General features: G+C 38.0%; 1 protein-coding gene across 4 annotated transcripts in view; it reads right to left on the reverse strand.

Moving 5' to 3' along the window:
- The window catches only part of PARN (poly(A)-specific ribonuclease), a 170,353-nt gene that overhangs the window by 127,876 nt on the left and 26,249 nt on the right, over window positions 1–16,228 (reverse strand). For all 4 annotated transcript variants that reach the window (XR_007358919.2, XM_075132767.1, XM_048867743.2 and 1 more), the window contains exons 16-18: window positions 15,562–15,637; window positions 12,672–12,782; window positions 12,514–12,583 (exon numbers count right to left, since the gene is read on the reverse strand). Coding sequence is in view for 3 of the 4 variants with exons in the window: in XM_075132767.1 (XP_074988868.1) it covers window positions 12,514–12,583; window positions 12,672–12,782; window positions 15,562–15,637 (257 nt within the window). In the remaining variant the exon portion in view is untranslated. The remainder of the gene's footprint in view (window positions 1–12,513; window positions 12,584–12,671; window positions 12,783–15,561; window positions 15,638–16,228) is intronic.

A 16,228-nucleotide genomic window follows, 5' to 3' on the forward strand; every position in this document is an offset into this window, starting at 1 on the left:
CTAGTGTTATTAAAATAGGAAAGAAAATGTGAAAAGTACACACACATTTCAAAATAATCCAGTAACTTATTGGCAGTGTTTAAAGCAGTTAAGTAATTAAGAATTGATTACAGTGTGGAAGGAATCAAGAAGCACTAGCCTAAATACGTTGGAGAGGGGGCCATAGGAGTCAGCTGTTAATGTATTGTAGTTCTGTCTTTTCCTCCTCTACCTACAACTTCCCCAGCCCCTTATGTCCCTATCTACATTGAATGGAACTGGAGAGCTTAAAAACAGATAGCCTATGCTATTTTAATGGAGAACAATGAGAGATCTGGCCAAATAAAAGCTGTCCCCCTCAACACCATGAAAACTACAGGAATGTCTACACTACAGAGGCACAGCTATGGTGCTGGAGCTCTATAGTGTAAACACTTACTACAGTGATGAAAGGGGTTTTTCCACTGAAGTAGTTAATCCATCCTCTTTGAGAGGCAGTAGCTAGGTCGACAGAAGAATTCTTCAGTCGACCTAGCAGCGTCTATACCAGGGCTTAGGTACGCTTAACTATGTTTCTCAGATGGTGAGAAAAATTCACAATGAGCAATGTACATAGGTTATCCTAAATTGTAGGTATAGATCAGGCTTCTGTAATGGAAAGTAAGTTTTTCATAATTTTGATTCATATCTAAATAGTGCCTCTCTTTATGATCTATCAGGTTAAAATTGTTAGCTTCAGCATGCAGTAAGCCAGAAAAGAGAACAGGATGACCTAATGGTTTTTAATTTGATAAAATCCATGCCACTCCACGTTAGAAGCACAAGTCCCTATTTGCGTAACAGTTTACTAAATAAGAGACGGGTATATGCTGCACACACCTAACCATTTTGTGGAGAGAGAAGCCAAGTGACACTTGAGATTATAAATGGAATGCATTCTGTCACATTTACTGTCCAGGAGCTGTGAACTGAACATCTACAAGCTATTTTGTTTCTTTCATTAATGAGTTTTCCATTGGTATGGCTGGATGTTTTTCAACAAGGTTCATAAAAAAACCCACCACGGGAATTTCAGAAAGTGTTAAAACAAGAAGAATTCTCAGACTGATACCAAATTGGTGCTATATTATTCCCAGGTCACTAGCCCCAGCTCCTCCCGCATCCCTAGTTCCACACCCAGTTCTGCCTTCAGCCCAAGCTCCATTGCTGAGGAAGCCTTGGCTGTGCAGTAATGGAGGGGAGAAAAATTCCATTAATGGGAGAGCGCAACTGGAAACATTTGCACACCACTGCTATAGAACTTGCATAACATTATTAACAAAATATCTCAGAGAAAATGAAGTAACTATGTACATTAGACCAAGGAAACACAGTCCTATGACAACAATTCCACTTAATATCTGACCCTTGCATCATCCAAGGTAGGTAGAGTTGTGGGAGATGCTGCTAGCAGAAAGGAAATTATTGGTAAGAAGTTTTCCACTCTGCTCCACAGTATTTCCCACAATACTGGACATGAGGTAAGTAGTGAACAGATGTAGGGAGGGTTCTGATAAAAAGTTTGGTAGATATGTACTCCCTTTTCATGAGCTCACTCAAAGGTCTACATTATTTGGTTGTGTTTTTTTCAGAAACCATTGCAACTTCGGGGCCCACGCCTGGATTCAAACTGATGGCTAAGAGATTTTGTATTTCATTCTAAGTCTTCACCCAGAACCATTCTGTTCACCAATTTTAGTTTTCAAACTGAAGACTATATTTTGAATGAAGATTTTTATATACTATGGCAAATATAATATTTGAATAACTGTGTGTTTTATGAGAATGACATTTTTACATAGAAAATCTGTACACTGTTTAAGTTTTCTAGGAACTAAAAGCAGGGTAACCTTGTTTAAGTGCTCTATTTTTTAACTGACAGTAAGTGCACGCTACTATATTGTGTTTGACCTATTTATGCATGTTTATAATATATTTGCACCTCAAAAATGGAGAAAAATATTTAGAGAGTTATAAAAACAATTCTTCAAGGTACGTATCATGATTAAGGCTAAGTTTTTGTCACAGATATTTTTAGTAAAAGTCATGGACAGGTCATGGGCCTCCGTGAATTTTTGTTTATTGCCCATGACCTGTCCATGACTTTCACTAAAAATACCTCTGACAAACTGGAGAGGCAGGTTCAGCACCCACTGGTCCTGGGGCTCCTGGGTCCCCCACCGCTGCGGTCAGTGGGAGCTCTGGGGTCCCAGCTGCTGTGGGGAGTGGGAGCTGCGGGGGTCCCCATTGTGGCTGAGCAGCTGTGGTGTGCCCCCACCATTGCATGGGCTGGGAGCTGTGGGGCTGGGATAGAGGGGAGGGAAAGGGCTGGGGGCAGAAAATGTCACAGAGGTCAATGGAAGTCATGGATTCTGTGACTTCCGTGACCTCTGTGACATAATCGTAACCTTAATCATGATGAATCCATCTGTAAAAAGACCTTATAGAAGTTAGCAGTATATGTACCAAATACAAGCAAGTTCATTCTGTTAAAAAATATTTGTTAGGTTGTCTTCGTTCTAGTTAAAGCCTCCTCACCATTTTAATTTAGGAGGGGTTCCATGGTTGAAAGTGATACAACAGCTAAAAATTAATGGAGCTATGCAAGATTACTTCAGAAGCAACTCCGTTTTTTTGAAAATTCAGCACAGCTATTTAGCTTAAAGTAAAAATACACAGTACATTTCACAATAGGCAACATAGCTAACTGCAATTCTTCATATTAGCTCAGCCAAAAGACAAGCTTCTAGGATCAACAAGACCATGGCTGTTTTCAAATCCTCTGAAAGCTTAGTAAAGGTACTGAATTGAAGCAGACAAATAACATTTAGAAAAGATTGATCAACTGCTTGTTCTAAATTCTACATTTATTTAAGTTTAAGAAATTGAGTAAATAAGCTTATAAGCAGGGATCCTAGTCTTTCCGTGATAAAAAACCCACAAAATTCTCCAATAAAAATCTGAAAATCAGTGTTTTTCTGTGATTAAAATGAAACGCTGAACTTTCATTCTGTAGCTGCAATACACACACATATATCAGTTGAACATAATATCTTATTGATATATTTACCATTTTTAAGCAAGTTCAAAGCCTAACAGTGTCATCAATCATAAGAAAAAAATACAATTACAATTTCGTTTTTTCATATACCAAGCCTTTATGCCATTGAGTAACCTCTATATGCCAGAGGTTTACTGGAGTATGTAAATTTAAAGTGCATTTAAAAATCAACCACAAAAGGGAGAGGTTGCATGCATTGAATAAGTGACATTGGTACTTTCAGTAAAATTTAGTTAATAGTTAATATGTTTTTATTTTTTCACAAAACGTACAAACTGAAGATTTTCTGTAAAAACGCAAATTCTGCATTTTTTCATGGCAAATGGATTTCTAGGATTCCTGCTTATGAGTAAAATACTGTTTTTTGCAAGTCAGTCATCCTTAGCTATTTGACTTACTTTGTATTACAGACATCACCCTCTCTTGTCATGTAGTCACTACTGACACACATACAGGTTTATCTTAATATTGTGTTGAATAGCATTTATGAAGTCAGAAAGTAAAGGTACTTAATAGAACGAAACTGGCATTTAGAACTTAAGTCCAAACCCAAAGTATTTATTGTAAGATTTTCTGTACGGAAGCTAGAAGCAGGAACTACATTTACCACTACAACATGTAGTGAAAAAGTAGCAGGTGCTCCAAGTTTAACATTGGATTTATTTTTACCCCATGAAAACATATTGATCCATTCTTGACTGCAGATTTGTGTTAACTTAAGTTCTAAAATGTATCTGTTTTCTTATCTTTATTCAGCTACCACACAAGAAAATCATAAATCCACTAGGGAAGTGATTTCCGATATCATAATGTTGTAAAGCTGAAGTGCTCAACCTGTAGGTCACGACCACATCGCCCTCTTGTAGTTGACAAGTGTGTGGGGTAGAGAGGTCTCAAGCCAGTTCTCATGCCCCGATTTTGGTTTTCCTCTGAAGTGATTTGCTTAGTCATTCAAAACCATCCCTCCAACATCAAAACCACCAACCATTACATAGATTTCAACAGCACATCCCTTGAAGTTCTGTTCAGCTTCCTGCTTCTGACTGAATGAAATAACTACTTTTTGTAAGTTAATATGCAATATTTATACCCAAAATGCGCCCCTCTCCCCCCCATCACCAACACACACCACTTTGCTTTACAGGGAACATTTTTCATCTCAACTGTTAAAAAATAAAATACACCTAAATAGATTTACAGATTTTTAACTCCAGAAAGGATCATTGCAATCATCTAGTCTGGTAAATTAACAGCTCCATAGTTTGGAGAAAAGTGCATTTATATATGCATTGAAATAATGTGTGTTATTGATTTATGAAGTGCTTCTTGTGTAGCAGCTAGGTGCTAGTTTACTAAGTTAAGAAACCAGTGACAAGAGTTCCCACACCACACTAGAGAATCACTGCAGTTGTTCCACAAACACTAATATTTTATTAGGAACACCATAAACAATTCTGATAAGACTAAACCAAATACAAATCTTACAAGGTGCCCTGACAGAATTCAAGTCCGATACTGAAGCCAGCTCCTTCAACCCAGAAAGCACGGCCATCAGCCCTACAGAGTTCAACTTTAGAAAATGGAAAGAATCATCTCCCAAACAATCTGAACTGCTTCAGTGGGGGCCAGGATAAAGCTGCTTCTCAGACAGAAACAGCCACAACCTCCTGAATGGCCACAGAAACCACTTATGCTACTGAGAAACCAGGCACATCAAGGGTTCCAACAAGACCCCGAGGCTGTGAACAATGGTGGAGAAAGGCAAACACACAGCCTCAACAGACTGGAAGCTATATTCATAAACAACATTCCTCTATTTGCTTCCACTTACTAGCTAACTCATTTCAGAATTATCCAGGTTGATATGCAGCCAGTTTACATGCATGCATACATGATAGATTTCTCTATCTGCATCCAAACCCTCATTCTGGAGTATGATTTTTCCAAAGAATGACAGTTAAAGTATTTGAATATCGTTAATATATAAAATTTTTAAACAATTTTGTGCTCATACTTCGCCATTACTGGTAAAGACAACATTTGGGTCACGACTGTTATAATGTGACACACATTTCACTACACTTGGTACGATTAATACATTAAGTGGACAGTAAGATTTGATGTTCTTGATTAACTCCTTGCTTCTAGGTGCTTGAATTATGTGAGATAACTACAAGACAAGAACACTGTCCACATTAAGTGGCTTCTGAAGTTTTTTTGGATTTAGAATTCATTCAATATTAACTTTAATTCAGTACCAGTTATTGTCTAATGATTAGGAAATCTGAACTGACAATCTAAGGTTCTTGCTAGAGATCATGTAATCTGATGAGACCAAGTAATTTTGAATTAGCTACTCACTAGCAATAAATTGAAAAAATATAAAGGGAAAAAGTGTAATTCAAAAAACCCAAATCAGTTGCAAGTCAATATATTAATCCTCTAGACAGTTGTATCATTTAGGTGGTTTAGAAACCAGTTTAGCTTGTAAGAGTCAGAGATCTAGCCAGAGTTTTCTCTTCTTCTCAAAGTTAACATGTTTTGTGCACCAAATCTATAAAGCAATACTGAGCTCACTCTAAAATAAGCTAGTTGACCACTGTTATTGGAAAAGTAAACAAAGGAATAAATGCCTCTGCGCTCTAGTCCTCAGTTTACAGTACTGAATTAAAATATTTCATCGGTAAAGAGCTTGGACACTTATTACAGATAGATGTGTTTTCCATGGGCAGCCCATATTTCCACACTGGGATCCAATCACCTAAGGAGCAAACTGCATGCTCAGGGTCATGATGGTCAGAGTATCAGTAGGATTACATCAGTTGCTGGGATAGTGATTAAATGTTAATGTTTTTACTTGTATTGGTTGAATGAATTAGGAGAGCACAGAGATCCTAAAAACCATGAAAGACCGAGCATGTACCCTATAGGGAGGAACACAGTACTAAACATTTATGATAAATCTCACCATAAAATAGAGTTTTCCAACTTCCTTCGCTGATACTTTAGGAAACAGTCTATGCTGCAATTGAAGCGTGACCTTTGACAGTTTTAGTTTTGAATTTTAAGCTGTAGAATGCCAGTCCTAACCTTTTAAAATCAGAAGCTGGAATTTCAGCCACCACCCAGCTGTACTGAACTTGCTAGTAGTTTCAATATTTTCTGCAGCCAACAGTATTAGAAGTATAACACAAGCAGTTTATATGCTATATTATACATATTTACATGACATAAGTTTCCAGATAAGCAAATTTTTAATGGTAGTTAATGGATTTTAAGAAGTGGACTAGAATAAATTGCGCCATTTATTCAAGATATTAATATTCAAGATGCATCCGATGAAGTGAGCTGTAGCTCATGAAAGCTTATGCTCAAATAAATTGGTTAGTCTCTAAGGTGCCACAAGTACTCCTTTAATTTTTGCGAATACAGACTAACACGGCTGTTACTCTGAATACTGTGATGGTAAACTTTAAAATTGGCTTATTCATAAAGTCATATTTAAACAGTAACTGGCACATCAGCTTGACAATAGTTCTCTATGATCATACATTGTACATTATCTCTATTTAAGTACTAGGAAACTCCCCAAAAAGAGGAGTTATTGACAAAGTGACTTGTTTACCAGTTCTGAATTGCCAGGAATTGCAACAAAGGTAGAAAAATTTCAGCAGATGCCAGACCAGAGGTCTCAAAGTCCCGGCCTGGGGGCCATCTGTGGCCCGAGAACCTCCCCACTGCTGGCTGCAGAGGAGAGGCACATGCAGACATGCTGCCAGCAATGTCTGCTGCAGGCACCGCCCCTCGCAGCTCCCATTGGCTGAGGAAGAGGGACAGAGATACCATCACTAGTCTCCATGCAGAGTCAACCATGGAGGCAGCATCGTTAGTTGCCAGGCAAAGGCAGCAATGGAGGCAGCATCACTTTCTTCCCCACAATGAATATAAACAAGTCAAAATACCGAGCACAACCATCTCATGCACACTGCGCTGCAATACTGAAGGTTTCAACTGCTCAGTCACTGAGGCCAAACATCAACAAACTGACAGAACTGAAGCGTTGCCAGGTGTCTGGCAAACACTAAAAACTCTGGCAGGAGAAGAATTGTATAAAGTCGTATGACAGTTTTATTATTTCTAAGAAATTTGAAATAAAAAATACAATATAAACGTTTTCTTTTCTGAACACCATCTTCAGTGACATTATCGGCCCGCTAGGAGGATTTGAGGACTGGCACTGGCCCTAAGGTAAATTGAGTTTGAGACCCCTACTTTAGCCACTGAAGCTACCATATGCATGTGCAACATAACCTCCCACCAGTAACTTATTTGTGACACCACCATTATGTATAAGTTGTATATATTGCTTTGTGTTGCAGTGAGTGAGTATGCTGCATCCTCGATTGGTAGATTATCTTTGCCATTTATGTCCTCACATTATGTATAAGGAGAAAACACTCAGGAGTGCTGCTATAATTTTTTGCCCTTCACAACAAAAGAACCAACCATATTTACTAGATTTGAAGAGTAACTGAACAAAGCTAAATTGCATCTGCTCTTAACCAATTTCAAAGCTTTTAAGCCATCATAATATGTAATTGAGTTCAAAATTGGTAACTCAATAAAAGTGAAGTGTTCTCAAAAAACGTTCAGGCTTCCATTAGAAGTGCAGAACACCAAGTGTTAAAGAAAAGCAGCTTCTCTGAGATGGCAAACACTGGAGAAAACTCTTACACAAGTTGTCTGAGCAACAGCTACCTAAGGGTTATCCAATTCATTTGTTTATCCTTAGTAGTAATTAAGCTTGTTGTCATCATTACGCTAATTGTCGCAGATGCTAGTTTACTAAAAATGCTGGAGAAAAAAGTTTAGCTAGAATACTACCAATGGGTATTTAATATTAAGGCTATCCTCCCATAAGTTCACTTTAAAAGCATGTTTAGGAAAACAAATTGTGGCTGACAGCAAGAATAGACAGGCACCAAAAATTATTGGTTGGATGGGCTAGCACCAGCAGGAGAGTGAATTTGTGTGGGGGGGTGGAGGGTGAGAAAACCTGGATTTGTGCTGGAAATGGCCCACCTGTTGATCACTTTAGATAAGCTATTACCAGCAGGACAGTGGGGTGGGAGGAGGTATTGTTTCATATTCTCTGTGTGTATATAAAGTCTGCTGCAGTTTCCACGGTATACATCTAATGAAGTGAGCTGTAGCTCATGAAAGCTCATGCTCAAATAAATTGGTTAGTCTCTAAGGTGCCACAAGTACTCCTTTTCTTTTTGCAAATACAGACTAACACGGCTGTTCCTCTGAAACCAAAAATTATGTATACCCTAGGAATTTATCAAGATCAGAGATCTGCTTCTTTGTAAAAAAGCACTGATCTTAGAATTGAGATAGTTGCAGTAATATTTCTTTAAATGAGGCATTTCAAAACACAGCATTAGTTAATATAATCAATATTTGCACTTGCATTTAAAACTAAGTTATATCAATGGGAATGTGGTGCAACAAATGTGATCTGCTACATCTGTATTTTCACTTATCTGCAGAGATTAGGAATACAGAGTCAGTGTCTTTATCCATGATTTGAGATTACCTCTTTTGTCGGTTTGAAACTTCTGCAAACAGACAAATAGCCATGTAAGAGTGTCACCTTATCCTATGAAATAAGTAAGTGCTGCCTGTGCTGAATTAACTAGATTTATGTAATCATGTGTAAACAGAAACATGTTTTCACTACATTAACTCAAAATTTGTTTATTTTAACTTTATTAGAACTCAAACTTTTCCTGTTAAGCATTTACAGTCAGTAGCTAATGCAGGAAGTCAAAAGGAGAAATAACGTCCTCCCTATACATCTTTATGTAGTATAGTCCTTTTTGCATTTGGAGGAAGCCATCTTTAAGATCTTTGAATTAAAACTGCTATAGAAGTGATAACTCTTAGTACTGGGAAGAGTGTGTTAAAGTGCTTCAACATCCCTATGTGATAGGTTCACAAAGTATTCCTATTTTACAGATAGGAAACTGAGACAAGTCAGTGGTGGAGCCAATAACCCAGCTCCTCCAATCCCACTCTAACTACTAGAGTAACTATACACAATATTTACATGCTCTATCCTAGATTTCCTAAAAACTGAAATTCTTTAATATCTGGAAAATGTCACAACAAACAGAAAAATAAATTTACTATTAATATTGGTTCTCAATCTAACAAAAATTCATCAGCATGGTTGCTTGCAGCCCAGTATTTTGGAAATTTTAGATTTGTAGTTTCTTTAGAAGACTCTACAAAACCTCTTTGATAAGGATATTTTAGTTTTAAGTGTTTAAATTTCATATATTACTGACTTGGAATTCTCTCAATCCATATATATTTGCTGCAGAGATCACCAAGTCTAACAAGACCTATACATTTTTAATCAGTTTCAGTATATTATAAAGATATAATGATACTCTTGGACTTTCGGTAAAAAATGTATTTTAATCTACAGCTACTGGGAGTCAGTGAATGAACGTGTTCATGTCATGTATTGAATAACTTCCCAAACTATAACTTTAGAGTGAGATGTATCACAGGATTAAGTGAGACTAGACTGATCAATGCTGCAGCCAGCTCTCATTTACTCAACTGAACGTATGCAATAAGAGTGGTGTTGAATTCTAGTTGATCACTAATCTGCACTTTTCTGTCACTAGTATATCATAGATAATGGAAGAACTTACAAGATGATCAGATAAAATGGCCCTTTTGAAATGGTAGAGAACTGATAAGGTGAATTTCAAAAGTCTACTTAAATGGGCTAGTGTCACAAAAGGACTTAAGCAACTGCCACTTCGGGCAACTACTGGGATTCACAAAACCATCACTCAGCTGTTGCCAAATCCTGCAGGCACCTAAACTCTGCAAGCACCCAAATTTTTTTCTGTAAAAGTTCTAGGTGTCTCTGTTTCTGCCTCTGAACATACACAATGCAGCCCCATGCCAGGCATCCAGATGCATGAGTTCCAGAGCCATTCACAAGTCAGGAGAAAAGAGGGGTTCCTCCTAATTTGCCTACGGGGCTGATCTGGTAAGCATGCAAACCTTGCCTAGCAGATCAGAACCCGATAGGCAAGCTTACACAAAAACGGCTGGGATGGGATAACCTTTAGCCCAGTGGTTCAGGTACTCACCTTGGATGTGGGAGAGCCCTGATTCAAGCCCTGCCAACCCCCTCAACCCTCTAACTGAGGGGGAGAAGAGATTTCAAAAGGGATATGCCACCTCTCTGATGAGCATCCTAACCGTTCAGCTGTAGGATATTCTGGTGTGGGGCTCCTTCTGTCCTTCCTGATGAAGCTGTTCTATTGTGGACAAGTAAAGCCATTGGAGCAGGTCTCCTACCTCCCAGATGAGTGCTCTAACCACCAGGCCACTAAATGACTTATTCTTGCTCCCAATGACACTTTCATTATTTATTCACAGTGGAACACCTGCAAAGGGAGCCCAACACATCACAATATCCTATTGCCCAGTGATTATTTACTTACATGAAAAGTGGCATATCCCTGTTCAAATCCCTTCTTCCCCTCAGGTGGTGGGAGGGGCATGAACCAGAGGTCTCCCATATCCCCAGTGAGTATCCTAAGCACTGGACTAAAAGTTTGAGGGAGTCCTCCTCCTTCCCCTTCCTTTCAGTTTCTTGATAGAAAGGCATAGGTGCCTAATGTCAAGCAAGGATGTGCAGCTGAGAATCCCAATATAGGAAAGCACCTCCCTGTGGCCCGAATTTAGGCATGCCTATCTCAGAGGTACAGGGTGTAGGATTCAGAGTGGTAGCTGTGTTAATCTGTATCAGCAAAAACACGGAGTCCTTGTGGCACCTTAGAGACTAACAAATTCATTTGGACATAAGCTTTCATGGGCTAGAACCCACTTCATCAGATGCATGGAGAGGAAAATACAGGAGCAAGTATAAATACATGAAAAGATGGGAGTTGCTTTACCAAGTGTGAGGTCAGTCTAACGAGACAGTTCAATTAATAGCAGAATACCAAGGGAGGAAAAATAACTTTTGTAGTGGTAATGAGAGTGGCCCACTTCAAACAGTTGACAAAAAGGTGTGAGTAACAGTAGGGGGGAAATTAGTAGGGGGGAAATTAGGTTTAGGTTTTGTAATGACCCAACCACTCCCAGACTTTATTCAGGCCTAATTTGATGAAGTGGGTTCTAGCCCACGAAAGCTTATGCCCAAATAAATTGTTAGTCTCTAGGATGTAGGATGCAAACCTCATCTGGCATCTCCCATTGGCTAGCTTAGGCAAGGAGCCGCCAGCATGCTGCCTTTTGTGAAACCCACTCTCAGGAGGCTCTCCCCCCTGTCTCCTCACTGTATAGGGCACCTCAATGCCTAACTCAAGCTTTGTGAATCTCAGTGATTTTGTAAGTGCCAAAAAATCAGGAGTGGTGATGCCCCTAAGTTTCTTTGTGACTCTAGCTCAACATGCCTTCAGTATTATCTCCAATAAGGTGACAGTTTGCAGATTTGGCTATTTCTTTCCAAAATGTGGTAGTCTTCAGTTTACAACTGTCACTAAACCTCTGTCAAGAGATTCCCCATCATAACCTTACTGTGTTCACATGCCATCATGCAAGATTATTCTACCACCAGAAGCATGACAAGGAAAGACTATGAATAAGCAAAGCATCAGAAACATGCACAAAAAAAACCTTTAGATTTCTAAAATTCTCAATTAAATCTTTAAGATCTTCATGAATATCTAATCCAGCAATAAAAGATGCTGTGAATTTAAGATCCCATGAATTTATTCTGAAAAATCAATGTAATTTCTTTAAAAGTTTATTGCCTGATATTTTAAATATGTCACAGATATTAGATTTTGGTCCAGGTAAAGCAAAAGCTGTATCAAAAATACCACTCTGGATCCTTTGGACATACTTCTAGGCTACATCTATCTTTCTTTTTTTTTTTTAAATCAGTGCAGCAACAAGCTTTATTGCTCACACTAAATCTCCAAAACCTATCCTTGCCTTACGAACTATAGAAACATTTAAATCAGAGTTATTTTTCTCACTTTGATTATTCCTTAGAACTATGCAAACATTTGCTAACTGACAAAAGTATAGATCTCAATACCAAGAAGAACAATGAAGCTAGAGCCACAATTTTAACATAATCCCTTCCATGCTCTCTTAAGCAAGTTGGCAGGCATCTCCCTGCTCAGAAGCAATACTTAATGAATATATGGGAGTTTTTACCTCCCAATACCAACACTTCATTAAATTCTTAATACGAATAAGATAGGCCACTAGAGAATTTTAAATGTAAAACAGTAAAATACAAGTGATTAGTTTAAACTGACGGTAGAGAGTTTTCAGCTCCACCTTCAGATTATAGCAGGTTTTGTAATGTACAGTGATTTACTTACTTGTTAAAAAAGGGTTCAATGAGTTTTGATCTAGCAGATACATGATTTTTCGGAGGACTGAGAAATGAACCTAATAAACAAAGAAGAAATTCAGCATAACATATGCATTGAAACAGAGAGTAGAGGAATAGTTTTTTTGGGAAAAAAATATATAGTACCTAGGTAGTTAGCCATGGAGATGAAACACAGTCCTGTTATGTAAGCATCATAGCCTGCTTCATGAAGTTGTTCAGAAGCTGTGTCATAACTTGGAAACCCTTCTGCACTTTCTGAAGAAGGAAAAGTCATGTTTACCTAAGGGTATCTTGTAAGTGGAAGTTATATTTAACCAGAAACTCACATTTGCTGCAAGTGCATAATGCACTATGGATAATTCTAGTAACTTTTACAAATTACAAGCAATTTAAAGCTTCACTGACAGAAGAAGGCTTCTAGGAACCATTCCTATTCCCACTGAGTCAAAAATTGTACCACTAGACTCTCATAGCCCTTCTCATCCAGAGATATTCTGGATCATACTGCCACTTTAGCAGCCAAACTTCCATTGAAACAATGACAGGTTTCAGAGTAACAGCCGTGTTAGTCTGTATTCGCAAAAAGAAAAGGAGTACTTGTGGTACCTTAGAGACTAACCAATTTATTTGAGCATAAGCATCCGATGAAGTGAGCTGTAGCTCACGAAAGCTTATGCTCAAATAAATTGGTTAGTCTCTAAGGTGCCACAAGTACTCCTTTTCTTTTTATTGAAACAATGGGAACAGGATTAGTCATCATCTTATTTCTTCTGACTCTTCTGCAACACATGACATACAGCATGTAATTGTTACTCCAGTGGTAGCAAACAGACTAATATTTTTCAACAGTGCTTAAGTGACTTCAGCATCTAAATCCCATTTCCAAAGGTGACTTAGGGCCACATTTTTTAAAGATTCTTAAATGCCTATATATGCAAATAAGTACCTTGTGGCATTCTGAAAATCCCACTAAATACCTAACTGCATTTTTAAGCACCTAAATACTTTAAAAGTTTACCCCTAAAATGCTTAGAAAGCCTAAGTCCCATCGACAGTCAATTATCTCCCACTCCACAAGCCCCCAACATTAGCATTGTGTAGCCTTTCATACTTAATTTCCCAGTCTGTAGAGAGACATCTGAACAGTTCAAGCAATTTTTTTGGAGGGGAAACGGGACTAGAAGGAGAGAAACAGTGCTTAAATCAATCAAACTTAAGTACACACAGTGGAAATGGAAGTCAAGCCTAGTTATATCCACTTTATTACAATTAAGGAGTCTTTTCCGCAGCAAAAATGATGAATGAATATAGCTATGAAGTACACCCCAATATTTACAATAGGGACATAAATAGGTGTCATAATATAGTATTTTAGCCATATGTTAAGGAAGCCTATATGTAACAAAATAAGCTGACTAACTACCTTATCTAGTATTTTTCCAGCACCTAACCATGACTCAAAATTCTTAGCATATTTAAGTTTAAAAACCTACAAAAAAGTTATACAGCACCATAAGCATGCCAATGTTTCAGTCAAAAACAGAATATATTTTTAAGAAAAAATGTTAATACTACCTAACCAATAGGTTCAGGTAACTTGATTTAAACTCAGCTCAAACAGGTTATCCTTTTAATGCCACAATGCATACCCACACATTTCTCCACAAATCTAACAATCGACAGAAGTATTTCAATAACTTTAAACCGTCTTTGCCTTGAAAGTTCTGACCCACGTCTATCGCAATATCAAACTTTACAGTAGTCATTCATACAAGTGATTAATGTTAACATATCCACCAAATTTTGATGCAGAACCCAACTAGTAGCAAAATTAATATGATTTCATACAATCATTTGGTACTACATCAACTAAAAGAGCTCACCAGGGAGAGGCCAAGTTGTCCCATCCCCAAGTTGGAAGAAGTTACAGCAGTAGTTCTCAAACTGGGGGTTGGGACCCCTCAGCGGGTCACGAGGGAATTACATGGGGGGTCATGAGCTGTTAGTCTCCACCCTAAACCCCGCTTTGCCTCCAACATTTATAATGGTGCTAAATATATAAAACAGTGTTTTTAATTTATACATTGGGGGGTGGGTTACACTCATAGGCTTCCTATGTTAAAGGGGTCACCAGTACAAAAAAGTTTGAGAACTACTGGGCTACAGTGAATACATTGTGAAAAGTACATATGTGGAAGCAGGAAACTATGCTGTGTGCACCAACACCTCCTGCTTGTTGGCTAATAGAATTATTACAGAAGAAAAAGTCAGAAAGCCTCTGGATTACTATTTCCTTTCTTGAAGCCACCCAAGTTTAATAAACTATGTGCATTTGCTCTGCATATTTAGAATGCTAAACGGAGTAATTCAAACATCTATATTGCTTAAGACAAGAGACCCTCTCCACCTGCCTTTCAACATGTTACGCCGCCCAATGGTTTTTCCCTTTTTATATCAGCAGTTCATGAACTCCATTCCAGAATGTTAAAAACAGTCTATCCCTTCCGATCATTTAACATCCCTTCTTTCATGCCACCGCCTTAGAAAAAGTGATACAGCTCCACAGTACTTAATTACATTCTAACCATTAGTATGGGATCTAGTTACTACTGTATTCTTTCAAAGAGTCCAACTAAGTACTACTGGTAATTAATTAAATAAGAGCTTTTAGAGTAAAGTACTTACACCTGGGCTTAATTTGAGACGAGCAGAAATTATTCACCAAAACCTAAGCTACAGAACAAACGCCATCACTACAGTGACAGAACAGCTGTTCATTCAAGAATTACTATTCTACTTCACTCAAAATAAAGCTGAAGTATAATGCCTAAAACCACTAAGAATAATGATCACAAATAGTATTGCATATATGTAACCCACTGCCAATATTAAATGGAGTTTAAACACCATTTAATTTAGAAATAGACCATTTCACATCCCAAACCAAGCAATTAGCATATCAATTTTTTCTGCGAAAGACGAAACCTAGCACATAATTTAGGAGCATGGGGCAAATGCTTTTATGCATCCTTACCAACTTCAGGAGGGTTGAATGGAATCTCTTTTAAACGCTTTTCCAGTTCTGCAAGGGATGTGTTGTTAATAATTTCCTAAAAGCATAAGAAGGCACAGTATGTGAGAACATCAATGCCAAATGCATTTTCCCATATATTGAGATTGTATGGATTAGAGGTAACATTTGGGATTTAATACTGCCAGCCTGTGTTCTCTACAGAGCTATACACAATCCAGTTCCAAATTCTAAAGTTCTGGAATGAACAGTGTGTTCCGACTCAAGTTTAATGTTACATGCAAGTAATTGTTACAATTACACTATTTCTATCAAAAGCATTTTAGGCTCTGGGAACCCTAGAACAAAACAGCAAAATCAATACTGAGGCACAATCCTTATCTAAAATCTGGCCTCCTGCTGAAAAAAGAGCACAAACAGCAACTCACAAAAACCAAGGTTTACAGCAGGTTACGGAATTAGAACTGAGCACATTTTACCCAGAAAGGATGTAACTGACCAAAAAATTGGTACTTGTGCCGGTGAGATTTTTTTTTAACCAGACACACCTAGTAAAGAATATACAACAAGATGTACCGCTGCTTAATGGGGTATCCAAGCAACAGAAATAGACTGACAGTTTACTCCGCTAGAGGCCCTGGCTTCATCAGGTCACCTTTCGGCTTTAGAA

Source organism: Caretta caretta, chromosome 10 (assembly GCF_965140235.1).
Source record: "Caretta caretta isolate rCarCar2 chromosome 10, rCarCar1.hap1, whole genome shotgun sequence".
NCBI classification, from domain to species: Eukaryota; Metazoa; Chordata; order Testudines; family Cheloniidae; genus Caretta; species Caretta caretta.